The sequence below is a fragment of the Populus trichocarpa genome, chromosome 16 (genome assembly GCF_000002775.5).
Source record: "Populus trichocarpa isolate Nisqually-1 chromosome 16, P.trichocarpa_v4.1, whole genome shotgun sequence".
In the NCBI taxonomy this organism is placed as follows: Eukaryota; Viridiplantae; Streptophyta; class Magnoliopsida; order Malpighiales; family Salicaceae; genus Populus; species Populus trichocarpa.
Window position 1 is genome coordinate 637,171 of NC_037300.2, and position 27,801 is coordinate 664,971.

General features: G+C 33.0%; 2 protein-coding genes and 2 long non-coding RNA genes across 8 annotated transcripts; 2 read left to right on the forward strand and 2 right to left on the reverse strand.

Annotated features, from left to right (window-relative positions):
* Window positions 1–9,904: 9,904 nt before the first annotated feature.
* On the reverse strand, window positions 9,905–11,425 carry LOC7453700 (receptor-like protein 2). 2 transcript variants are annotated; one of them, XM_024587096.2, is made up of 5 exons: window positions 11,249–11,425; window positions 10,783–10,939; window positions 10,584–10,655; window positions 10,387–10,458; window positions 9,905–10,284 (listed from the first exon to the last, which is right to left on the reverse strand). In XM_024587096.2, the coding sequence occupies exons 1-5, from the start codon at window positions 11,400–11,402 to the stop codon at window positions 10,209–10,211; spliced, it is 531 nt and encodes a 176-aa protein (XP_024442864.1). In that variant the 5' UTR covers window positions 11,403–11,425; the 3' UTR covers window positions 9,905–10,208. The 2 variants fall into 2 exon arrangements, with proteins under 2 accessions (XP_024442864.1, XP_002323156.3); XM_002323120.4 differs by having other exon boundaries at window positions 9,905–10,458.
* A 1,684-nt stretch (window positions 11,426–13,109) lies between these two features.
* LOC7453701 (uncharacterized) lies at window positions 13,110–16,180 on the forward strand. 2 transcript variants are annotated; one of them, XM_024587604.2, is made up of 2 exons: window positions 13,110–13,404; window positions 13,830–16,180. In XM_024587604.2, the coding sequence occupies exon 2, from the start codon at window positions 13,864–13,866 to the stop codon at window positions 15,931–15,933; it is 2,070 nt and encodes a 689-aa protein (XP_024443372.1). In that variant the 5' UTR covers window positions 13,110–13,404; window positions 13,830–13,863; the 3' UTR covers window positions 15,934–16,180. The 2 variants fall into 2 exon arrangements, with proteins under 2 accessions (XP_024443372.1, XP_024443373.1); XM_024587605.2 differs by having other exon boundaries at window positions 13,845–16,180.
* Window positions 16,181–18,670: 2,490 nt separating this feature from the next.
* LOC112324479 (uncharacterized) lies at window positions 18,671–27,435 on the forward strand. 3 transcript variants are annotated; one of them, XR_008057578.1, is made up of 4 exons: window positions 18,671–18,782; window positions 24,788–24,867; window positions 25,279–25,417; window positions 26,056–27,435. It is a non-coding gene; the product is annotated as an uncharacterized LOC112324479 (long non-coding RNA). The 3 variants fall into 3 exon arrangements; XR_002978349.2 differs by lacking the exon at window positions 18,671–18,782 and having other exon boundaries at window positions 24,674–25,076; XR_002978348.2 differs by lacking the exon at window positions 18,671–18,782 and having other exon boundaries at window positions 24,674–24,867.
* On the reverse strand, window positions 19,201–24,665 carry LOC127904414 (uncharacterized). The gene is made up of 2 exons (XR_008057579.1): window positions 24,541–24,665; window positions 19,201–19,416 (listed from the first exon to the last, which is right to left on the reverse strand). It is a non-coding gene; the product is annotated as an uncharacterized LOC127904414 (long non-coding RNA).
* Window positions 27,436–27,801: the final 366 nt, after the last annotated feature.

The window sequence follows — 27,801 nt, forward strand, 5'->3', positions numbered from 1 at the left end:
AATACCTAAGAAAAGTAACTTGCAATATTATGTATATGGAGGCCTAACAATTTTGGTTTAAGTAAATTGCAAATGATTCCCTGTCCAAAGCAGCATTTTTTTAAATTGTGACAAACAACGTTGAAAAATTTGCATATTTGAATTCATTCATGCATAATGTACGGTAATTATTCGAATATAATATAATTATGAATTATTAATTTGAATTGAAGAGAAAATCTAATTTGTGACTCAAATGTACGGTACAAAACTTTGTTGTTGTTTACAAGCAACATTGTACGTATTTAACACTAAACTTAAGCTCTATAATGACTAAAGAAAAACATAACAAGAAAGTTAGAAAAGTGTGTATAACATCTTCCTTTCAGCCACCTTTTACATTGATTTTTGAAAGCAAAATTAATTAAAAATTAATTCTAGTGGTTATTAAAAATAGTTTTTATTACTTTGTTTTAATTACCTACTATAAAAAAATAAAACAACCTGATATTTAAAAAAAAACAATTTTTTTATTAAAAAAATCTATTTAGAAAGTAAAAGATTATTGTTCAAATTGTTCATTATATAAAAAAAAATAATTTTTTATAAGTTAAAAAATTATTTTATAACAGCCTCAAACCTAGCATATAAGGGAATAAGGGAATATGGGATTAAGGAAATTCATTAAATTAGAAAGGGTAGGGGCCCATCTGAGAAATGTCCTAAAGGCGAGAGCAGTTCCAGGTGATGCAGTGGAACGAAGAAGTCAAGTAGGTTCCTCGAAGCCCGCCACTGAAGGGGTCGTGTAAGAAGCTATTCTTCTCTCTCCAGCCTGAGCCTATCCTAGTAGGGTCCCCTTTCGTGCAATAAGAAGATCCTTTGTTGGGTTCTATTATTTGAATGTTGTCTTTTGCGTAATGGAATCTTAATTTTTCATATTTGTGCAATTTAATTTTGAAAACTACAAACAATAATGAATGGGTATCAGCATACAAAACTTTTTATCTTATTTAATTTATCTAACTGACCCTGTATATATAGACCCGATTTGTCCAAACTCAAGCATATAAATAAAAAAAAACAAAAAAAAACATATCCAAAATAAGTTCACATCTTAAATAGGTTTAGTTTAAAAGGACTAAATTAAGTAAATTATGGTTCGTAAATCCTATTTTGACGCAAACCAATCTTAATTCCAATAATTAAAGCCAATTTAAATAGTAGAGTTTTCACATAATTTTACTAAGATTTCTACTATTAATCCCTACTATTTCTAAATCAAAGATGGAATACAAGTCATATGCTGCCAAAAGGAAAAAAAATCAAGAAAAGAGAGCTTGTCTTGATAATTATAATACATATATGTATCACAGTGAGGTTTAGAAAACAAACATAGATATATTATCTCTGATTTCAAAAAAAAAAAACTTTCATTTCAAAAATATAAAAATATTTTTGTCTTCATACATATAGTCCGATTTTAAAATTTACATGCATAATTTTATACGAAAAATAAAAATTGCATCTTCATCATACTTTAAAAAATACAAAAAAATTATTTAATGAGTATCACAACAAGTTTGCGGTTATTCATTAGGATTTGATCAAAATTTCAAATAAATACCTTTTTTTATTTTCTTTCATGTTAGGATTGTTAGATTTTAACATGATAAGATAAGAATCTCTTAAAAGAAGAGGACTTTTAAATCCTAAACAAACTTTTTTTTGGGCTTTAAAATGGAGTTAAGTTTTAATTTGATGAAATAAAAATTTTCTTACCAAAAACAACTTTTCTCGAATTTTAAATAGAGTAAAGAACAGAAACACAGCTTAAAACAAATAACAAAACAGCTTATCATAAGCAAGTTGCACTAGGAGTGATATGTCTTTTCTTTACACAACCAATCCCCTTATCCAAACTCTCACAGACCATTAAATTTAATATTAGGTAACAACTCTTTTTTTATTATTATTGATAAAAAAAACAAGAATTCCTTATTCTTTTCGCCTATATTTATCCCAATAACTTTGATATGGAAGAATAATTATCACGACACCACACACATATGACAATATATATTGTTAACTAATATCTCCTTTACACATTGTTATTATCAAAGAATCACTATAAACTTAAAACTTAAAGTTTTAATAATAATTTTATATTATTGCTAAAAACAACTTTTCTAGTGAACTTTTATCATTATTTTGTTTTATATTAATATTTTCTCGTGGAATTGATTTTTTTGACATTGATGAAAGAATTATAATGTAAATGATTGGAACCATGGAATCTGAAGTAATAATGCATCTTTAAAATTTATGGTGAAGCCTTTGTTCGTGTTCATCATCAATTTTTTGCCTCGTCAAGCAGAGAAAGATTAATAAAGCTAAAGCATCGGTACGAAGGCCACAAGTTGATAGCTAACTCTACATTTCTTACATTTCTTGGGTCCAATCGTGTGAACCTTGAGAAGTAATGAAGGTAAGGCCTTATTAATGAAAGACTTGACATGGTTTTCTGTCTTTTCTATGCCCAGCTAGCGGCTCTGGTAAATGATTTGATTTCCATTGACATGGTTTTCTGTCTTTTCTATGCCCAGCTAGCGGCTCTGGTAAATGATTTGATATCCATGGAATCTGAACATTGAGAAGTAATAATTTAAGGTCAAGTCTTTGTTTATGTTCAGCATCTTTTGTTTCCAGCAGAGATTACTTTGTTTGATAGGTAATGTACGACTGAGGTATTGCTTAAACTATATTTTATTTTAAACAAAAATTAATAAAGCTAAAGCACCACCACAAGTTGATAGATTACTTTGTTTGATAGGTAATGTACGTCTGAGGTATTGCTTAAACTATATTTTATTTTAAACAAAAAATAACACAATATTGATTCAAAAATTATTATTACATTGCTCAACCATTTTGTATTCAGAATATATTATTTATGCTGTTTTCACATGAAAAGTCTTGGCTGTGAAATTTTTTAAAATAAAAAAATATACAGTTAGAATAAAATTGTGTACATTATAATATTTGAAGAGCATATTTTCGTGATTATTATACAATCGTTAATCCTATGGCTAATGGAAAAGGTACATAAGGAACACGGTTTTTAACATGGAAAGGAGATCATTTTATTAATTAGCAATGTAATAATAATTTTATTTTAATCATATAACAATACATTACGGAACAGTTGATTGATTTTACATACAATATAATAACACAACATTGATTTCATTGCTGGTATTTTTGGAAGTATGGTTGGAATTCATCAAGATGCTATCCAGTTTAATTGTCTTTTTATCTGTAAATTAACCTAGGAAAAGAAGATTTATTATCGGGTCTTATTCTTTAGATGTTTTCTATCAAATAATAAAATTAATTAGTTAATACACATCTTTTATCATGTTTAATTTTTATATTTGTGGTTTGTTATGTTGTTATTCATTGTCTTTTTATTTCTAAATCAACCTAGAATAAGAAGATTTTTTGTTGGGTTTTATTAATTGGAAGTTGCCTATTGTGTAATAAAATCAATTAATACATGACGTAATTTAATTTTGATGGCACCATTTCTCAAATAACGAGATTTACTTTTAATTGTGTCTTGTATTTTTTGGTTGTTTATACAAAATAGACAAAAGGATTGTAAGACTTTAATCTTGTGTTTTCCCTTGAATGTTGCATTAAGAATAGACGAGTCGATTATTGTTTATTTTTTATATATAAAATATATGTGAGTTTGGAAATTTCCTCAGCAATACCCTTCCAAGATACTATTTCAGTTATTTAGTCAACTATTGTTTAAATAGAAGAGTCATGACAATATTATTTTTAATTATAAATATAAATATTTTAAAACATTAATATTATTTTTTTAATTATAATTATTATTTATTCATCATTTGAATTTTCTATGTCTAATTTGAATGTGTGTGAATGATTATTTACTTGTTTTAAGATATATTTTCTTGATACAGCAAGTGAATTTGGGAAAAATACTATGTAGACCTATTTTTCATATTCATTTCAATCAATATTATCTTGATTACAATTCTGCAAGTCCAGTGTAAATCTTTATCACATTGGGGGATTAGGCCATTTTCAAATCCAGGAACCACTCTCTTAGTTTAGTTTAGTTTTAAAATAAAAACATATCATTTTAGACAAGTGGTGAAGCCATGTAGAGGCAAAAAGGGACAATTGCCCTCTTAATCTTTCTTTTTTTTCAAAATATTTTTTTATATTAAAATATTAATATAATACCTTTTCAAGGTTAATTTTTTTGTTAGCTAATAAATTGATCCAAGCTCTTGTTTTTCTTTTTTCACTATTGTCTTTGCCTCTTTTCCTTCTACAAAATTTCTCTTCAAGTCCTAAGCTATTAATTAGTTAAACAAGTAACATATATGCTTTATGTTTTAGGGAAGTTTTCTTAATCTTTTCTATTTGTTTCATTATTTAATTTTAGTTTTATTTCTTTATAATTAGTTATTGAAAATGTTAGGATTTATAATAATTTATGGGTTTGCTGAATTAATATGTGTATGGGAGAGAGGCAATTATAATGTAAGTTTTAGATGAAAGTTTGTGACGATCCTTTTAAGTTATGATTTTAGATGTTATGTACTACATGTCAGTATAGAATTGTTGTCAAGAACTTCCCTAATCTTTGAAAGATTTAGAAATAGATAAATGAAATTTTGTTATATATATTGAGAAAGATATTTTTAATGAGATTAAAAATAAAGTCATTATAAAACAGTTTTAAAATATAAAATCTCAAAGAGAATAATTATAATGTAAGTTTTTTCATTTGAGTTGGTACATATATTTTAAATCATTTCTCTATATAACACATGTCTATATAGCATATAATGTCAAATATTTATTACTAATTTGTCTTCTCATTTAAAAAATCATGCATCCGCCATTACTTTAGACAATCTTTTAGAATAACAAATGTTTTTAATTTTTAAAACAAGTAACAAAGCAATTTACACTAAGGCCATGTTTGTTTCCCGGAATTCACTTTCCGAGAAACCACTTTCCAAACTTTCATGTGTTTGTTTGCCATTAGGAAAGTTGGTCAACGGAAAACACTTTCCGGTCAACGGAAAACACTTTCCAGTCAACGAAAATATTTTTTGGTCAACGGAAAACACTTTCCAGTCAAAGAAAAATTTGGTTTGGTTTTCAGGAAAGTGTTTTCCCTTTTGGATGTGTTTGTTTTCCGGAAAACCACTTTCCAAACTTTCTTGTGTTTGTTTGCCATTAGAAAAGTTGGTCAACGGAAAACACTTTCCAGTCAAAGGAAAATTTGGCTTGGTTTTCAGGAAAGTGTTTTCCTGGAAAATTTGGGCGGAAAACACTTTCCGGAAGTTGTGAAAAATTTAGAAATGTCATTATTTGCTGATTATATCAAATTTGATCCTCAAACTTTTGATTGCTATATATAATTTGTTTTGAATATTTATTTTTCAATTCCATCTCTTAAAATTTAATTTTTATATTAATTTTGGTCCTTATTTTTATAATTGCTATTTGCTTTTTCCTTATTATTTTTTTATTGAAATTTTTTATCTATCAAATTTGATCCTCATTCTTTTGATTGTTACTTATTTTATTTGAAATAATTTATGAAATGTTAATTATTATTATTTTAATTTCTTCACCTTTTATTTTTTTTTAATTTTTTAGATTTGATCTCTATTATTTTGATTATTATTTATTTTATTTGAGATAATTTATGAAATTATATTTTTTTTCAATTTCATTCTCATTCAACTTTTTAATTTGTAAGATTTTTTTCTCATTATTTTAATAAACTTGAGAAAAATAAAACATTAATAAGTTATTTTTCAGCTCATTTTCCATGACATAACCAAACACTGGAAAATGTTTTCCAACTTATTTTCCATTACACTGCCAAACATCGAAAAATACTTTCCTGGAATTCACTTTCCCTGAAATTTATTTTCCAAAAAAAAACTAATTTCTAGCAAACAAAAAAAAACTAAATGGCCTTTTCATTTCTTTTCTTTTCTATTTTAACCCACATATCACCGAGATGTCCTTCCCAATAGAGGTAAAGTATTTGCTAGACATCAGTATGCATATGACACGATATCGTTTAGTTGTGAGCATTTTGGACAGCTTGTCGAATATTAAAAGAATCCTTAGTTGTGAGCATGTGGACAGCTTGTCGAATATGACACTATATATATATATATATATAGTCGAAGCTAAAAAACTACAGCCCGAAGACCGAATATCCGAGGCAGAAGCTAAATGTATCAATTATAGGGATTCTTGAATCGAGTTACATAGAATATCTTATTTTTGTTAGTTTTATTTTAAATATTGTAGTATATTTAGAATAAAGAATATTTATATATTGTAGTTCCCCATGGTGACAGGGATGCTACCATAAAGTTGGTTTTGGACAAATCACTGTTAGTCTGTTATCCATTAGTTGAGGTCAGCATAATTCATCATCACATGTCATATGATACTCACATTGTTTTTAGGAAAACGAGACTAGTCAAGGCTTCAGCTTGGATTTGTCCGTCTAATTCGCGGTTTGAGAGATCTCTACCTCCCAAAAATGGCGTCACCATAGAAACCAGTGAGTTTTAAAGAGGACGCTTTCCCTTACAAAAATAAAAGAAAATTGGATGGAGTTGATGAGGAACTTACAGGCTGGTGACGTGACAATCTGTGTTGTTCTCATAAGTGCAATTGCATTTGACTTCATCGGTAGGACGGTAAAAAAAAACAAGGGTTGTTTCATATAAATTTTTTATTTATTATAATTTGTTTCAGTCATGTTAATATTTTATCTAAAATATCTTTATTGAAAAATATTTTTTAATAAAGATAAAACCTAAACATGAATGAGCTTTACTTTTAATTTATCCTTCAATATACTTATTAACTATTTAAAACAAATTTTTAACTATGTCTCATGTAAATGAAACCGGTATATAAAAATTTGAAGATTTATAGAAAAATAATTATTTATCTCTAAATCTTTCTTAGTAAAATACTATCAAATTTACTCGATTAAATATTGAACATAATGTTTTTAACTATTTAGCCTTTAATGTAATTAAAGACAATATTACTCATATAATTTTTTATGTAGAGATTTTATTTGGTTCTCACATTATTATTTATTTTGACCCTCAACCATTCCAGGATTTATAAGCATTTTTTATAATTAAATATTTTTGAAATTTTTAAAGAAATGACTATATTTCTCATTTAAATAAGTGATCTTTCATTAAGACTATTTTATTATATTCCACTTGGTATTTTAATAAATGAAAATATTTTGGATTGTTCCTTTTAAACCTCTTTATCAATATCACCATTCAAGAAAACTAATTTTATAATCATTAATTGATTGATGTATTTTAAATTTGTTAATAGTCATGATGACTATTGTCATAATATAATTTTTTACCTTTATATTTTTGAAAAAATAAAAAAAAAGATCAAAAATACGTTTTTGACATGTTTTGATCAACTTTTGGTTATTTTATAATTTTTTATCATTTATTTTTTTCTTATATTTACAATTTTTTTAAAAAAATAATTAAAAATAAAAAAAATCAAACAAAAATTTTGGAATTTTTTTTAAAAGAGAGAACACATTTCATTTTTAAAAGTTGAATTTCCCAAAAACCAAAAAAAAGAGAATATATTTTGTTTTCTTTTTAAGAAAATTTTAGGAGACACTAGAAAATCTTGGGAAATACAAGAAGATTATGAAAGTGTGTGAAATAGATTAACATCTAAGAGTGAAAATAACATTTTTTTTTTTTACTATTATAAATAGGCGTCACACTAAAAAAAGGGGGGGGGGGAATTAGTTAGAGAGGATTAGCATAAAAAAAAAACTAAACATTCTATCTTAAAAAACCAAAAAAGAGAAAAACACACTCCCAAAAAAGAGAGTAAAAAACCATGACCCCTCACAGCGTCCAGTACACACACATTTAAAAAAAAATAACAAGAACAACTCAACATCTTCAAGCTGCCACTGTCACCACTAAAGAAAAAAGAAAACCCAAATTCCCTTAAAAAAATTATGCCCTCCAGTACACACTCCCTTTCATCTCTCTTTCTCTCAAAAAAAAAAAAAAGGCCTCACCCTCTCTACATTAACACACTTAAATAAATTTTTAACTGATGACTCAACTTTAAAGTAGTTAAATAAAATAATTATCACTTAAATTTGAATGAGAATTTTATATTAAAAAATTATTTGTGTAACATTAATCCAAAAAATAATCTAACATTATTAATGTAACATTTGGTTGGTAGGCAATGCTTTCTCATGCCGAACAAGTTCTATTATTCATATAAATAAAATGAATGCTTTGAAAACCGATTTTCTATAGCCCTCAAATTGAGTTTTAAACCATTTTTGACCAACCAAATGTCATTTTATGTTTTTCACCAAAAGCAAAACAAAAAGTTTTCATCACTTCTGAAATCCTCTCCATTGGAATCACTTGAATTTCTTCTTAACGAGTTTGCTTTGAATCGATGTCAAAATGATTTTTGTGTCTATTAGCTTTGAAATTTTAAAAATTCTGCGTGAAAACAACTTCTTGTCAAGCCTTCCTTCACATAGCCTCATTCACAAACCCGAATTGACTACATGGGGGGGCATGATCAAACTGGGGGGCATGATCAAAACCATATGGTAGGGCTGGCTCCACGATTCCCTTTCTAAGAAAAAATATCGGGCAGGATTGACAATCCTTGAGATAAAGGTTGGAGGACAAAGAAGTATGATGGCATCAAACCCTTCCTAAAGGTCAAGATCACAAGATATGACTTGAGTAAGCAAGAGCGAAAAAGCCATCGAAGTTTACTACCAATACTTCAACTTTTGAGAAAAGAAGACACCATGGAGAAATGAGAACCTATATTTCTCAGGTAAGTATACATGCATATTGATCATCATGCATTGCTTTCACCATTGATAGACCGGTGTTTCATCATCACTTTTTCGGTAGTGTGTTTTCTAACCCTACTTCTTTTTTTAGTGCGCCTTTGAGCCACCATCTCTTGGGTAGTGCGTTTTCTAATCCTACCTCCTTTTCGAGTGCGCCGTTGAGCTCTCGTTTTATTTTAAGTGCATCTTTGAGCCTTCATCTCTTGGATAGTGCATTTTATAACCCTATCTCATTTTGAGTACGCTTTTGAGCCCTAACTTGTTGGATAGAAAATTGTTCAGGTGATATCAGCAGACACATCCCAGAAGGTAAGAACTTTCAGTTAATACTTTATTAAACTTTGGGATTAATGGAAATTTTAAGAAAATAGCAATTCAAAATTATTAGCATAAGTGTAATGTAGAAAGGTCTTTATGCAGTATATGTGGAGGCTATATACTCTGTTTCGCGAATCTTGATAGATATTCTTGATTTTTATGGAATTGTTTAAAAAAGTTAATAAAATTTTTATTTTTAGAAAATCTACAAGTAATTTTAGAAAAAGATTGCATTATAAGATCAATGTCTTAGGATTATATATTACTAAAAAAACAATTGTTTCAATTCAAAATTTTAAACTATAAGGCTAGTTTTCATCAATATTTTTATATATTACTTTTTGATGGACTCTTGTTCGTTTTGGATTGAAACTTCAACAAATCATCAACACAATATTTTTATTTTTAAAAAAATTAAATTTTTATAAAATTTAAACTCATAACTATTTATTAGCAAAACTCTCAATTATTTTAATTAAAAAGTTTAAAATAGTGTACAAAATCTTTGGAATAAGTTTATAATACTTTCAAACAATGGTCAGATTTGTTATTTATAGCAAATTAAATAAATATTATACCAAAGGCAAAACAAGAATAAATATTAAAAACTTTCACCACAACAACTCGTTCCAATTTAGATTCATTTATAATTAATTGTCTTTAGATCACACCATCGAATCCGTTAGAAATACAATCAAGAGGCGTGTGCTACAATTCTTCATTCTGTTCATCTAAGTTTATCTCTTTAATATTATTCGTTCTTCCTTTAAATTTGATGGCAATCATCTAATGGCAAATGACAAATTGGATGGAGGGTGCTTGTTTTGTCTTGCTATGCTGAGATGTATCAATTCAGTCATCATTAGAAGGGTTATCTACCATGAGTTCTAAGGAATTGCAATACCGTTAAATGGAAGCAATCATGACAGACTTACAGATATTCCAGATTGTGCAACTTTGTTAGGTTTGGAGGTATAGAACCGGTCAATGAATTGCTTGAAAGGTTCCTGATGTTTAGCACAGTCATTGTACCATGATTTAGAAATAAACATAGCCTATGCATGCCATCATTTATAAATATAGAACAAGGAATCAAAGCTTTAACATACAAAATCTTGAGATACTGTAAATTCCCCAGCGTCGCAGGAATCTCACCAGAAAGCTGATTATTGAAAAGATTACTGGTGTGGCAATATGATCAAACATCAATTTCATCAATGGCGACAACTGTAGGTGTTTATTTTAACACATAAAACAGCAGTTTCAATACTGAAAAGAGAAATATATGTGGAGTTTTGATACTTACAGTGCTTCCAATTTTTCAAAGAGATCTATTGATGGGTCAATAGATCCATCCAAGTTTTTGCTTGGCAAGTTTCTGTCAAAGAAATTGAAGTGGTTCACATAGAAAGGATTGTTTTAAACAGGTTTCATGGATTCCTTATTATATTGTTTGTTTTTGTTAATGACAATCAGATTTTGAATTTATCAAGTTTTGTACATACATTATAGTGACCGAACAAACCGATTGATTTTTTATGCTGTGGCAGTAATCACATCGGATCTCGGCATGCTTCTCCGGAGAACAAATTGGATACGTGAGAGTTAACTGCATTGTGTCTTTGGACAGCAAATTCTTGGAAAGGAGTCGAAGAGCACTTACTGCAGAGGGTTTGCAAAAAAGAGGAAAAAAACTTATTAAACCCCACTAGGATCTTCTAATATTAATATAAAAATACTCAATCGACCTTATTATATACCTAATGGGTTAGAATTTATTGGTCTGTGTAAAAAAAAAAAAAAGTAATCGATCTACATATTCGTATAGCTTTTCTTTCGTAATCAATTTCTTCATGAGAAAATCAATGGCCTTCTATATGATTCCTTCCACCATATCCCACATCGATTAGTAATTAAACCAAACATGTGTTGATACATCTTTGAATGAATAATAAAGAGGTTAATCTTTACCTTCATCATCTGGAAGGGATCCACTACCTACGACTTCTTCGATGCGATCATCAAAAGAAGCCCCAGAGCCAAGTTGCCAGAGAAGAAGATAGTTAAGAAGAAAGAGTATACTGATGAGCATTACTGACCATTCAGAACCTATTGGTTTCGACATAACTCTACCTCTAGTTTGCGTTTCGTGCTGTGTGTATGTACGTGGATGCCACTGCGTATATTTATATAAACACATGAATAAAAACATACCTAATGAAAAAGAGATTCTCAACAAGGAGGAATCTAATATTTTGTTCTCTTTAACTACTTTTATTATTTTCTCTGTCCAGAAGTTTTCATCAAATGAATGAAATCATTCCACTACGTCAAGGTGGGGACTTGGTACTGATAAGTATTGGATAGCGACTGAAGAGGAAGCCTTCTTTAGGAAAGCTACCAAAGTAACAATTGCTTGTGGATACAGTAATGCCTTCTGGATTCTATAATACTCGTGTTTCGTTCCTTTAAATTGTCTCTGATTTGAACACAAAGAAAAAAGAGAGAAGACGAAGACAAGGGAAAAGTGCGCAATAGAAATGATTAAAGAAACGAATATTGAAGCATATCTTTTATTTATTCATTTCACGCGCTATTGGTTCTCACCGAGGCCAGACCCAAGTGATATTCTTTTTCTCCTGCCTGCTAGGCGTAGTAGCTTGGTCTGATAGCGCTGTCATGCCAATAGGGTGTGCCTCACATGTGTTTCTCTGTCGAGCTTGAGGACTTTTATCATTTCATTTAATTTCGGATATGATCAGATTTGCTACACTAACAAATAAAAAAGAAAATAAAATATCAAAACATCCAGAAAATTATTAAAAAGTAGTTGAGAAGAATTAAAATATATAAAATTAAAAAATTTAATAGTATATTTTCTACTAATAAAAATTCTATTAGCAAAGAAAATTCAATTTGAGAAGTAAAATTCAAAATTGTATGTTTAAGAACTCAATTGAAATTTTTTAATATTTAATTAAATTTATTAAGCAATTAATTACAATAAAAGTATTGAAGTTTGATGAAAAATTAAAAACTTCATTGAATAAATAAGAAACCTAGAATCAAACACGCAAAACTCTAAGATTTGAAATAATATTCGATGGAAATTCTTGAACTTCATAATCATAACATTATAATTAAACTTAAAATTCCCCTTCAATTTCAAAAAACAACTCTATCATCACGACAAGAATCTTATAGTATTTTAGATAATCATCAAAATCTTAAATTATTTGGTAATACTTCAACAATATTGATTTCATATTAATTAACAAAAATTTTGAAAATCTCGACAACAATTTTTTTTTTTTTATATTCTCTCATTTTTTTATTTTTTTATGATTAGGAATTTCATAGTTTTTACTATTTTTGTTAAATCAAATCCAATGGTCATGAATGATGAATACAAAATTAATGGTCATTATTAACAAGTAAAGGAAATAACTTGTAGTTTTAAAATTTTAATTTATAAGAACAATTTTAGAATAAAATTTCATAATATTGTATATCCTCACCTCCGTGCGTCTATCCTCTCATATTAAAAGTATAGAAAAATACAAAATTTCTTTCTCGAGAATTTTGTCTTTCTCTGGTAACCAAAACAAATATATTCCATTTCTGTCACGCACCTATCTCCAACATCTCCTACTTCTTTTCCAAATGCTAGCAGAAAGAAACGTGAGACTAACAGAGCAAAAAGTGCAGCTACAATCCACTATCCGAACAATATCACTTAGGGATACAAATCATCCATTGCCTAGTACCATTGAAACTTCTTTTTCTCTCAAAGCTTCCACCATAAACTTCTTCACTTATTTTATATATATGTACGTACAAATAATTTTCTTCAAAAACAGGAAGTGTTTCCATGAAAATCACGGGCTAAGTAGATGCCTGAAGAATAAAATTTTACCTTGCGACAAGGGAAAGGTAACTATTCTGGAAGAAGAACATTTCCTCTCTTTTGTACCTTGTAAGTAATCATCATTCTACAGGAATATATCAAAACTTTGTACTTGTAAAGTATTTGTTGAACCAGCACTTCTAAAACCAACTAAGTCGACGGAAAAATTATAACTAAGCAGCACAGTCCCCATCATTGCCCTCCCACATAAAATCTCCAGGTATTGTTTTGGCTATTCTAGAAGTGAGTTGGCCTGAAAAATCATGAACTGCATATGTTATACATGTGTTTGTAGATTGTTATTTTTTTTCCATCCAATTAACATGAGTTTTAGGGTGTAATTAATTTAATTAGAGTAGCTCTAAGCACAAATCAATTCCAATGATATTTATGCTTTTAATTTAGTGATTTTTGTATTAGCTGAGGTAACCAAAACCACTATGTATGCAAGAAGCTGAAAATGGTCAATTAGTTAAGCTCCATAATTTGCAGTAATGTAATTGTTTTTCAAATAATTTGTGATTGTTTCTGTGATTCGCACTAGCTAGAACTCGGTTCATTGTTGCGTTAGTTCAATATTGTTTCTGGCCTGGTTGGAATCTTAACTAAAGCTGATTTCATTACTGGAAATTTTAATTTACGTAGCACCTTGTGTTGAAGGAGAACAAAAGGAAACAGGATGGATATCAACAACTTGTCCAAACGTGCTCAAGAATTGTGGAATGAATGGGAGATTCGCTCACTGATTTTGTTAAGTCTCTTTCTCCAAATCTTGCTCATCGTCATTGGAAATCGGCGGAAGTACCACACTCGAATCGTACTTGGAGGCCTTGTCTGGATAGCATACTTGTCCGCGGATTGGGTGACGACTTATGCATTGAGTAGTGTTTCCCGTAGCCAAGGAGGTTCGGGAACAAATTGCATCAATCCAACTCCAAACAATATTCCAGCATTTTGGGCACCAATTCTCCTTGTACACCTTGGTGGCCCTGACACTATTACTGCTTATGCACTGGAAGACAACGAATTGTGGTTACGGCACCTTCTCCAGCTAGCAATTCAAGCTTCTACAACTTCTTATTCCCTGTTCAAATCATGGGGTAAGGATCCACTCATATATATAGCCATTCCCATCTTTGTTGCTGGAATTACCAAGTATGGAGACAGGGTTTTGGTTCTCTGGCTAGCAAGCTCCAAGAAGTTTAGGGACATCCAAAGTGAAGAAGTGGATACTTTCCAGAGCGAATTTGGCAAGAAATTTCCATCTGTTGGCTTTTTTGACATGTCTGAGGAAGACTTGAATAAAGGTTTAGAATTTAACAACATAATACCTGAGGCTGTGTATCTCCATGAAGCACATTTTTTGTTTCAAATGTTCAAGATATTTTATGCAGATCTCGCGCTTAGCCATTCTAGCCATATGGCAAGCTATCGTATCCTGAGTAGCAAGAAGAAAGCCACAGAAGCCTTCAAAGTGATAGAAGTCGAGTTGGGATTGATGTACGATGTGCTTTTTACAAAGGTGACAAGTGTTTGTTCAACGCGTACTATTCTTCGCTCCATCAGTTTCCTGTCTTCTGCTTCTGCATTGGTCGCGTTCTCGTTGATGGTCGCGAACAAGTGTGCCTATACAGAAACCGAGGTAATTATATCATACATCTTGCTGGGAGGAGGAGTTGTTCTTGAGATATATGGATTCATAATGCTTCTCTTATCTGAATGGGCTATGTTTCGGCTTAGCTTGCTAAAAAATCCTTGGGCCAATGCTCTCTATAAGGCTGTTCATAAAGCTATCTATTCTGACAACAACAAAAGGTGGGAAAGAGACATGGCACAACACGACTTAACAGATGCTCATATTACCAAGAACGGAGCTTTGTGGAAGATGGTCAAAAATTCGTTGGTATGTAAACCAACACCCAAAGTTTGTTTTCTGAAGTTGATAGGCGAGGACATTCAAAGTTGGGAGGTTATCAGTGACGAATTAAAAGAATTAATTTGGGAATACCTCAAAGACAAACGTTCGAGATATAGTCATGAAATGCCTCAACCTGATCCTGGCATGAATGATTTGAAGGAGATATTGGCAGAAAGAGGTGATCATGTGCTGAAAAAGATGGGATGCCTTGAAGAATTTCGTTGGGCTGTGGTTGAAATAGACTTTCATGGGAGCCTCCTTTTATGGCACATTGCCACTGATATTTGCTATCATGATGATATTCGCAATAACAAAGTTGATGCAAATAATCAACTTTGCAAAATGAGCAGATCCTTATCTAATTACATGTTGTATCTTCTAAGTGAACGTCCAAATATGCTGCCTAAAGGGATTGGTCAGGCAAGGTACAAGCAAACCGGCATTCAACTCACCGAATCCTCGTGGTGTTGGAGATCGAAAATAATAACATCTACTCATTGGGGTTCTGAAGAGTTTATGAAGGAAATCAAAAAAAAAGAAGGCGATGTGTCAATGCTACATGATGCTTGCAAGCTCGCCAAGGAATTACAATCTCTGGAGACGTCAGAAAAGAAGTTGACCAATGAACAAAAGTGGAGGATGATAAGTAAAATATGGGTGGAGATGTTGACTTATGCAGCATCTAATTGTGGATGGAAAGAGCATGCTCAAGCACTTACACGTGGCGGGGAGCTCCTCACTCGTGTGTGCCTTCTCATGGCGCATCTGGGTTTAAGCGAGCAGTGTCTGCCACGTGCAAGCACCAGTTCCAGGGAAGCTCAAAATCCGTAGTTTTAAGTCTTTATTTCATTTCATCATTAGTACTGTAATTTTTCTGTTGGTTGCTCTTTTTCTATGTTTGAAATATTGTTTGATCCAGTTTGAGAGTCTTCTTTACACGGAGACTAGTTTTAGGACTCTTTATTTCATTTCATCATTAGTATTGTAGTTTGGTGTGGGATTTTCTTGTGTAAAATTTTGTAATTTTTTTTTTAAAATAAAAATGTGGCCCTGTGGCCTACATCAGGCTTAGCACTCACTTGAAGAAAAAAAAAACCCAGGAATCTTAAGGAAGATGTGCAAAATTTAAGCGTATTAGAAATTACTTGATAAAAGCTTTTGCAACACTCTGATTTGATTTGGGGGAACAGAAGGCATAAAGTTACAGACAAGGGTTGAAGCTCAACCAATCAGTACCAAGAAAATAACACGAAAAGCCCATAATTGGAACACTTTAAAATAAATAAATCTACCATATTTGCTTCTTTTTATTTTTCCAAGCTGATCATTAAAGATTATTTAATGGTCATATTTTTTAAGAGAAAAAAGTTATTGTTTGAGGTTTTAAATTATATATATTGAACTAGAATGATTTTTTAAAAATTACAATTTTCTTAATTGGATATTTCCACAAAATTTCAATAATGGAAAGGTGACATTAACTAATTGAATATGATCTTAAGTTTACAAATAAATAAAACAATATATCATTTATAAAATCTTGAATGAAATAACAAAAAAAAAACATAAAGGCACACGCAAAAATAAGGATGATATATTTTATTTTATTTATAATTTAAATAAAAAAAAAGCACAAAAAAGAAATTCAACAAATTAAATTATGAAAAAATTTATAAATACTAATATGAAAGAAGTAAGAGGAGATGGGACTAGACTTGAGCCCAAATGCTTCCCGCCTCTGTCTAGCGAGGTGAATTTGGGCTAGAATCCAAGTCTATTTAATTTTTTTAACAAAAATAAATAAATTTATACATGAACAGTGGATAATTCAACGTCCACTTATCATCTCCGTTCATTTTCTTGCCGGAAATCCGGGAGTATTTTGACAAGCCACGAGGCTTAACATAAAAACTTGCAAAAGTTGAACGTAGAAAAGATCTACTAATCAATCTGTCTCTTTAAAAATTTTACACCACTTTAAATGGTTCGGAAATCAATCTTTACATGGTAGAAAACTCAAAATCCTAAATTAAATTAAAAAATAAATAAATTAAATATGAAATTAAACTTCAAATCTAAAATAAAACATTAAATAATAAAAATGGCTTCAACAATGAAAACAAATTCATACTCTTACGGACTCAGTGAATATTGTTCGACTGCAGTTTACTTATTATACATGTACAAAGGATTTTATTCCAAATTAAACAGGAAGTGTTGCCATGAAAATCAGGAGCTAAGTAGATGCCTGCAGAATAAAGGCTTACCTTGCGACCAAAGGGAAAGTAATTTATTCTGGAAGAAGAACATTTCCTCTCTTTTGTACCTTGTAAGTAAATATCATCGTTCTACAGGAATTCTTTACAAGATTTTCGAGCAGCGATGGAAAAAGTAAAATATTTGTGGAACCAGCAATATTTCTAAAACAACTCATGTTAAATGAATGTAGTATTTCCTTTTATATCAGGTTTATTTAGTTTTTTTATTTGATTTTTTTTAGACTTATTAAAGGCTATTTTAAGGTTGAGAAGGAGGTTACTATGGTTTCCAATATATTTTTATGTTATTACAAGATGAAATTTAGGTGTTTGTAATCCAAAAATCATGTTATTAATAAAAAAAAAAGCGCATGTTTCATAAAAATAAAAATAAAATACATAAATTAAAAATTAGGATTTTAATGAAATAATTAAAAATTAACTTTGAATTATTCTTGCAGCGCAATGTGAACGCGATAACTAGCATTAACTCCATGATAAAAATTACTAAAGTCCTAAAAAAATGATTAATTTTATTAATTTTCTTATCCATAGCATAAACTTTTCATAAAGTTTTGCTTGTGAATAGAGAAAGTAATTTATTCTATATTTTTTCTTGCAAAGATCCCTTTATAAAGGTTTGAATTGTGATGAGAATAAACAATTTACTATATTTATATGCTACATTATCAAGTTTATAGCGTCGCAAAATCTCTAAAAAAGAAAAAAAGCACAGTTTTGAGGCATAAGGGCTCGAAACACTATATTCTCGATGGGGGACAGCTTTAGGTGATATTACTTGATGTCGAGCGTTGAGTCAGATCGATAATCATGGTTTAGGGTAAAATTACTTAACCTTGAACTTTTGAAATCCCATAAAAAATTGGGGGAGGAATTTGTAATTTTATTTCTTAATTTCAATTTTAAGCACCACATCAACTTATTTGTGTCTAAGAATCCTTGCCATCAAATTGGGGGATGCTTTTACATAAAGTAATAAAAAAATCTATTGAAATCAAATAAAAAAAAAAAACTACAAGATTCTTCTTCATTCAATATAATTGCTCGAGGAATAATATTACTTTAGTTTCCAAGGAGGGCAATTGATGCTCTTGTCTAAGAAACTTTGGAATATTTGTGAGCGCTGATGAGACTTAAAGTAGAGAACTTGAAAATTAATCTTCGAATAAAGAACATGAAAGTTAACCTGAGAAATATTTTAAGAATAAATATCCTAAACGACTTGTTTGTAACGCATCCGAATGTTGTGAATCATGCTATCTATCTCTTTTGAAACAGTTTTTGTTTTCTTAAAGCAAAGAATTTGAGAACTGTATACTTTAGTCAATCCGAGGAAAAACCTCTGTTTTCCTAACACTCTGTTCTTTCTATTTTCGCTCATGTCGAAGGCTTTTCTTAAAGGTGTAACTTGTGAATACAGAAAGTAATTTATTCTATATATTTTGCTGTTGCAATAACCTCTACGATATGCTTAGATAACGTTGGGAAACTATCTCTAGACAAACAGAGATCATGGAGAGAGGGAATATGTTTTCCTGTATTTTTTTTATTTTAAAATTATAGAAATCCACTTCAAAACTGTTTTAGAGATAAATTTATTTCATATATCTTTTTAATAAAAAACATTTCTATTTCTTTTGTGTTAGTTCATTATTTTTCTGATAATATATATTAGTTGATTCTATCTTGAAACATTAACCACTATATAGACCTTTCATAGAGTTTTGGCTTGTGATGAGAGCAATACTTTATCCTATTTCTTCTATCAAGTATATAAGAACGTTCTGTTGGGATATTTCCAGAACTCAAACACACACAATTTACGTGGTTCGGCAACTTGCCTACTCCACGGAGCTACTGGTTTGTATTAATGAAGCTTACAAACAATACAAACAAAGGAGGAGGAGAATCTTCTCAACTCAACTCTACACTCAAGCTCTCTCTACACTTCTCTGTTCTCTCTTCTCTCTGTGTTTTCACTCTCTGCAACTCGTCGGTTCTTCTTCTCTGTGTTCTCTCGATACACTTACAAACACTTCACAAGGGGGCACATTAATATACAATTAATGGGAGTGAGGGGGAGTCCTCCACCATGTGCTAAGTGGGAGATTAGGTAATCCCACTTGCACATGGTGGGGCTTGCTTGTCTCCAATAATTAACAATCTCCCACTTGGAGACAAACAATGAAATTATCTTTTATCCTTGAAGGCCAACTGAAGTTTTGCACAACTTCAGTTTATCAAGTGTAACTCCTTTGGTTAACATGTCAGCTGGATTCTTGCTTCCACAGACCTTTTCTAGCATTAGTTGCTCGTCATCCAGCAGTTGTCGGATGAAGTGATATTTGATCTGAATATGCTTCGTCCTGGAGTGAAATGCTGGATTCTTGGCAAGGAAGATTGCACTCTGACTGTCGCTATACAAAGTACCTTTTTCATTCAACTTGCCCAATTCCTTCAGGAAACTCTGCAACCATACTATCTCTTTTGCAGATTCTGAGACTGCAACATATTCAGCTTCTGTTGTTGAAAGAGCAACGATCTTTTGCAAGGTAGAACTCCAGGAAACAGCAGTACCTCCTAGAGTATAAACATATCCTGTAGTGCTCTTTCTGCTATCAACATCTCCTGCTAGATCAGCATCTACAAAACCTTCAAGTTTCAAACCACCAGCTGTGAAACTGAGACAAGTTTCCGAGGAACCTTTTAAGTACCTCATAATCCATTTGACCGCCTCCCAATGCTGCTTTCCAGGATTGCTCATATATCGGCTTACAACTCCCACTGCATGGGCAATGTCTGGTCTGGTACAGACCATAGCATACATCAAAGAGCCGATAGCTGAGGCGTATGGAATCTTATCCATGTATCCACTTTCTAGCTCAGTTTTTGGTGACTGATCTTTGCTGAGCTTGAAATGATTCCCCAGTGGTGTACTTACTGGTTTAGTATTATCCATACTAAACCTGCTAAGAACCTTCTTGACATACTCTGTTTGTGAAAGCTTTAGTACGCCTTTGTCTTTATCTCTGAAGATTCTCATGCCAAGTATTTGTTTAGCAGCTCCCAGATCCTTCATTTCAAACTGTTTTGACAACTGCTGTTTCAGCTTATCAATCTCCTCAATGCTGGATCCTGCAATCAACATATCATCTACATATAATAGTAGAATGATGTAGGAGTTGTCAAAATGTTTGACATAGCAACAATGATCAGCTTGGCATCTTGTATATCCGGAACTGCACATGAAGTTGTCAAACTTCTTGTACCACTGTCTTGGAGCTTGCTTCAAACCGTATAGGCTTTTCTGTAGCTTGCAGACTTGATTCTCCTTTCCTTGCATTGCAAACCCCTCTGGCTGTTGCATGTAAATATCTTCCTCCAAGTCACCATGAAGGAAAGCTGTTTTTACATCTAACTGTTCAAGATGTAAATTTTCTGCAGCTACTATCCCCAGAACAACTCTGATTGTTGTGAGCTTCACAACTGGAGAAAATATCTCAGAGTAGTCAATGCCTTTCTTTTGTTGAAACCCTTTGACAACAAGTCTTGCCTTGAACCGTTTACTTCCGTCATGCTCAGTCTTCACTCTGTAAACCCACTTGTTTTGTAAAGCCTTCTTTCCTTCAGGCAGTGTGGTTAGCTCCCAAGTCTTGTTCTTCAGCAACGAACTCATCTCATCCTTCATGGCTAACTCCCACTTGCTTGAGTTTCCATCTTGTAAGGATTCTTCATAAGTTAGCGGTTCACCACCATCTGTCAACAAAATGTAATTCAGTAAAAGTGTGAACCGTTGCGGGGGTTTTATCGTCCTCGAAGACCTGCGAACAGCTGGTTCAATTTGCTCCGCATCTTCTTGTGTAGTAGCGGGTACAGATATGCTTGAGTCTTCTTGTAAAGACTCTTGATTGTTGTTCTGCTCAGTAACATCGGGAAGGCCTTCTAATCTTATGAATTCAGATCCTTGTGGCCTTGTATCTGAATCAGCCTTATCTGTTTCTGCACTTGATCTGTCTTTGTACAGAACTTTCTCATTGAAGATCACGTTCCTGCTTCTGATAATCTTTCTATTCTGATCATCCCAGAACCGAAAGCCAAATTCTTCATCTCCATAGCCGATGAAGAAACATTTCTTGGATTTGGCATCCAACTTGTTGCGAGCATCAGAATCTATATGAACATAGGAAACACACCCAAAGACCTTTAAATGAGAGAGTTGTACCTCTTTTCCTCTCCATACTTCCTCGGGCAGTCTGAACTCCAAAGGAACTGATGGTCCACGGTTGATCAAGTAAACTGCGGTATGAACTGCGTCGGCCCAGAATGTTTGAGGTAACCCTGAATGCAACCTCATGCTTCTAGCTCGTTCATTGATGGTCCTGTTCATCCGTTCAGCAACGCCATTCTGTTGCGGTGTGCCTGGAACGGTCTTTTCCATTCTGATACCATTGACAGCACAATACTCCTTGAAACCTCCATCAATGTATTCTCCTCCATTATCAGATCTTAAGCATTTCAACTTTAGACCTGATTCAGTTTCAACCATAGCCTTCCATTTCTTGAATGTTTCAAACACATCAGATTTATTTTTCAGAAAGTAAACCCATACCTTCCTGCTGAAATCATCAATGAAAGTCACGTAATACCGAGAACCTCCAAGAGATGCTACTGGAGCCGGTCCCCATAAATCTGTGTGTACCAGCTCTAGCTTTCTTGGTCTTAAAGTCCTGCCAACCTTCAAGAAACTGAGTTTTTTCTGTTTTCCAAGAACACAGCTTTCACAAATGTCTAGATCGACATTTTTTAATTCTGCCAGTTTTCCCTTCGACTGAAGTATCTTCATCCCCTTTTGACTCATATGGCCGAGTCTACAGTGCCATAGATGTGCTTGATTTTCTGCTTCAGTAGAGGCAATAATGTCTGCAAATCTTGTGGTCATATACAGGGTGCCGGTTTTCTTTCCACGAGCCAAAACCATTGCTCCCTTTGATACCTTCCACATACCTCCAGAAAAAAGGATTGAATGACCACTATCATCAAGTTGTCCGACCGAGATCAGCTTCTTCTTTAGATCAGGAACATGCCTTACATTTTGCAAGGTCCATATAGATCCATTCATTGTCTTGATTTGTACATCTCCTAAACCCACAATATCCAATGGTTGTCCATCGGCCAGATAGACTACACCGTGATCTCCAGCAATATAGTTTTGCATCATTTCATGGTGTGGTGTACAGTGAAATGAAGCACCAGAATCAAGAACCCAATCATCAACAGGACTATGCACAGCAAGAATCAAAGCATCTTGCACCTCATTTGTGGTAGCGTTTGCAGAGTCAGCTTCAGGTTTTTTCGGTTTTGTGCAATTCCTCATGAAATGACCAGGTTTGCCACAATTCCAACATTCAACCTGCTTTCTGGGTCCAAACTTGCTTTTACTTCTATATCTTGATTTTGATCTGCCTCTGGATAAGCCTCTATCATGTCTCCTCCCTCGAGTGTTGATGTTGAGAGCTGATCCTGAGCTTGAACTTTCACCCGAGTCTTTCCTTCGCACTTCTTCAGCCAAAATCAAGTCTCGAATGTCATCATACTTCAGTTTGGATTTTCCAGCTGAATTGCTCACGGCTGTCCTCATGCCTTCCCAACTGCTTGGAAGTGAAGCTAGCAAGATGAGTGCACGAATCTCATCATCAAACTCAATCTCAACATATGATAATTGATTTGTGATGGTATTAAAGTTATTGAGGTGTTGTGTCACAGAAGTGTTTTCGACCATCTTCAAGTTGAACAACTTTTTCATTAGGTGCACTTTATTATTTGCTGATGGCTTCTCATACATCCCAGACAAGGCTTCCATCAATCTTGCAGTGGATCTTTCTTTCGTAACATTGTGAGCAACTCTTCTTGATAAGGATAACCGGACAATGCCCAGAACTTGTCTATCAAGAAGTAGCCAATCTTCTTCTTGCATATTTTCTGGTTTACTCCCCAACAAGGGAAGATGAAGTTTCTTCCCATATAGATAATCCTCAATTTGCATTTTCCAGTATCCAAAATCTGTCCCGTCAAATTTTTCAATTCCAGCTGCTTTTATTTCATCTGCCATTTTTACTACTTCTCCGATTCGAATTTCCCAAATCTGACCTTACAGATGTGTCCGGAACAGCCGAAAAACTTGGAAATGACACTGAGATCACCCCAATCAGACTTCGGATGGCTCAGATTTTAGCAATCAAAGTTTTGAATTAACGGACGGTGCAGATGCAGCCGCGTGTCAACCAGAGTACCGCCTGCGTCGCACCGGATCAAAACCTAAGTAGCGGTTCTGATGAAGCCACGTGTCAGCAGATTAGGTCCTGCGTCACACCGTATCAAAACTCAGTAACGGTTATGATGAAGCCACGTGTCAGAAGATGATGGCCTGAGTCACACTGGATCAATACTCAATAGTGGTCCTGATTTAACCACGTGTCAACTGATTGGATCCTGCGTCGTACTGGATCAAAACCCCTCAACGGTTATGATGTAGCCACGTGTCAGAATATCAGCTTCTGCGACACATCGGAACAAAACTCATCGATGACGTGGCAGATGACGTGGCAGGTGACGCGGACGTTGACCGTACGGCTGTGCTGACGTGGCGGGTCAGCCCGACCCGTTTTGCAGAAGCCGGGCGAAGATGGAGCGTGGCGCGCGTACGGCGCGTTGGTGCGCGTGGGCAGTCTGGGCGTCGGCGCGTGTTGGCGCGTGCGGGCATGCAGGACGTCGGTTCTTCGACGGGTTTGCAACAGTGGATTCGTCCGGTTGTCCTCTACACGATGGTATGTTCAAAAACACATTTGGAGAACTTTGATTTTTGAGTTTGGATCAAACACCCTCTTTGTCAAGAACAAGCTCTGATACCAGTTGTTGGGATATTTCCAGAACTCAAACACACACAATTTACGTGGTTCGGCAACTTGCCTACTCCACGGAGCTACTGGTTTGTATTAATGAAGCTTACAAACAATACAAACAAAGGAGGAGGAGAATCTTCTCAACTCAACTCTACACTCAAGCTCTCTCTACACTTCTCTGTTCTCTCTTCTCTCTGTGTTTTCACTCTCTGCAACTCGTCGGTTCTTCTTCTCTGTGTTCTCTCGATACACTTACAAACACTTCACAAGGGGGCACATTAATATACAATTAATGGGAGTGAGGGGGAGTCCTCCACCATGTGCTAAGTGGGAGATTAGGTAATCCCACTTGCACATGGTGGGGCTTGCTTGTCTCCAATAATTAACACGTTCGACTGACTTCATTTTGGGTACTAGTAGGAATTTTATTTTCAAGTTTATAGAGTTTCACAATCTCCATAAATAAATCACAATCTCTATAACTAAAACACAGATTTGTGGCACCAGGATTGGCAGGCGACATAAGCTGGTTGAACGGAAGCAGAGTCCGCAGACATTCACCAAACGTTTGGGCTGCAAAGTTGTGAGTATGTCTCTGTTTGTATCTGTATCTGAACTGTTTTTTGACATGTTTTGAACTCTAAATCTCTCAAGGTGCATGGCTGCTTCACACTATGCACATCGAGGAACCATTCTTTTCTCTTGCGGTGATGATAAGAAAGTATTAGAAAGCATAAAATTCGAGGGCTTACATCCTACAACTGACTACTGATAAGTCATATGAATATGATTAAGGGTAATGTAACTGCATAGAAAGACAAACTATCAAACATCTTCGCACTAATGACTATATATTGCATATCAACAGGAAAAAGGAAAAAAGAAAAAAAAAACCGACATCTGTATCGTATTTGATTTCTCTAGTTTATTTAAGTTCTTTTATATACATATAATGATTTTGGCAGATTTATTTATTTTTGAAAATGTTTTCTTTTTAGGGTCTTGTGGTCAAAGATGGGCATGCATGATTGTCTCAAACTGTTGAGGAACTATGGAGTGGATGTGGGCTTCGCGCATTGAAGCTACGCAATCTCTTTCTTCGAATACTATCGGATTCTGACTTGGTACTGCTGTTTGGTTAGTATACCTATCACAAACTGGGTTGCCGTTAAATTTAAGGTTTAAGAAAAATTGAATCCAAGGGTTAGATTGTAATACTAACAAAGTAGAAAACAAAATGAAAATCATTTAAAAGCTTGAAGAACAAAGTATATATGAAGAATGAAAGGTTTGAAAAGTTACGTTTTCAAACCTGTGTTTTATAACATAACGGTTGAAACTCCAACCAGATGTGTTAATAAGATTAAAAAAGGACAAATATCTGTCGCAGATTATTTGGCAAAGCAAAAGGTCTATAAAAAAACAGATCTAGTTGAGTTTCAACCACATGTTTCAAACATTGATATTTTAACTGAAATTTCGATTTTAAAAGTGGTTTTTTCATATTTTTTGGTCCAAAAATTATGGTTTTTGAAGAAATTGTTGTACCTTCTTGATAAATAACGGTAAAATAACAGTTTTTGGTTACTCAATACTATAAATACAACAAGTCTTCATTGTTTTAAAACAACTCCTTTCTTCATTTTACATTAAATTAAACAAGTTCTTTGAAGTGTTCTTGGAAAAGTTATTATTTTACTATCTAAAACTCTTGAGATCTTTCTATTACTCCTCAAAATATATTTGTTTTATCCTAATAACGTCCATATTTGCAGTGGGTAAATAACACTTAAAACCATGTTACAAAAGCTGAACAATCATCAATCCTCAGCAGTGGCAACTTTATCATTGGGTATCCTTGCTCTCAGCCAAGCCAACTCTGCAAATCCGAAGTTGATTCCAATAATTCGGCTTCCAACCCTGCTTCTTCAGCTTGGTGGTCCTTGATTAATTGTCACAGCTTATTCTATGGAAGACAACGAATTATAGCGAAGGCACCTTCTTGAGCTAGTAGTCCAAGTCGGTGTGGCTTCTTATGTCTTGTTCAGGTTACGGAGCAGGAATGCCATCATGCTAGTAGCCATTCCCGTCTTTATTTCAGGAATAATCAAGTATGGAGAAAGGATGCGGGCTTTCAGGTTAATTAGCAAGTTCCCAGACTTTTGAGCACTACACAGACAATCAATTATTCTTCCAGCCACACTTCTGTTAGAACATGGCTTCCGAATTTGCATGCAACAACAGCGTATGAGGATAGATATCTCTATGAAGCTCGTCTTTTGTTCAGGATGCTGTTCACAAATGTAGTTCTTGGCATTGATGATCAAAAGATAACCTACGATTTGATTTCCAAAAAGAATATATACCAAATTAAGAAGGCTTAAGTTGATAGAAGTCCAGGTGGGAATATTCATGTATGATCTGCACTATTCTAAGGTGAGAAAGGTTTCTTTTCCACGCATCATCCTCCATTCTATCACCTTCTTATCCTCTGTTTCTGCATTAGTTGCCTTCTCAACAATAACCACAAAGAAGAACGTCTATTCTAATAGCGACACGATGCTATCTTACTTGTTGCTGCTCGGAGCTGTCTTGCTTGAGAGTTAATCTATCATCGTGTTTTTTTGGTCGGACAAGACAGTGCTTTGGCTTAGTAGTGGTCAGATAGCGGGTAATTTTCTTTAAGGAACCAATGGTTTTTTTAAGAATCACAAAAGATAGTCAGGATCCATGGCTCAACATGACCTAATTCTAAGTACCCTGTTTAGTAAACCAGTGATCAAGGCTCTTAGCAAGCATTTGCCTGGAAAACTGGAACGTTCATGGCAGGGAGGATGTGGATGATGATTTAAAAGAATTGATCTTCATCAATCATGCCTTGCATAAACGTTCAAGGATACCAGTGATTTCAACGTCCTAAAGCAGCTATAATAATTAGCAGAGAGAGGTGACGTGGCACATTTCGAAGGAAGGATTTCTTCGAAAAAAATTGGATGGAGGGTGGTTGGTGTAGAATTCATTAATAGCCTCCTTTCTTGGCACATTGTTACTCGTGTCTGTTATTGTTGGGTCTGTGATAAATTGTGTCCTTGAGTGGGAGAAAATAAATAGCCATGTAATTAGTTCATATAAAATTTTAATGCTGTTATATTTTAGTGCAAGGTTTATTTGTAATTGTTTTTATTTTCTATATTTTTGTGGCTATAAAGAGGATAGAAAAAATAATTTTTCAATTATTTTAGGATTTTGGGTAAAAAAAATTTATATAATCTTTTATTTTCACATAGTAAATTTATTTGGTCGGCCTAAATTACTTAACTGTATAAATTATATGAATGGATGCTATTGTATAATTGATCGTTCTTGATTTTTATATTTTTTTTATTTATCAATTGATTTTACAGCTTTTTCTACCACAATTATCATAACAATATTAATTAAAAAAATAGTGTTGGATCTAATTAATCACATAGAGTATTTCTTGATTCATTATCTTAAACTTAATTGTAAATCATATTATC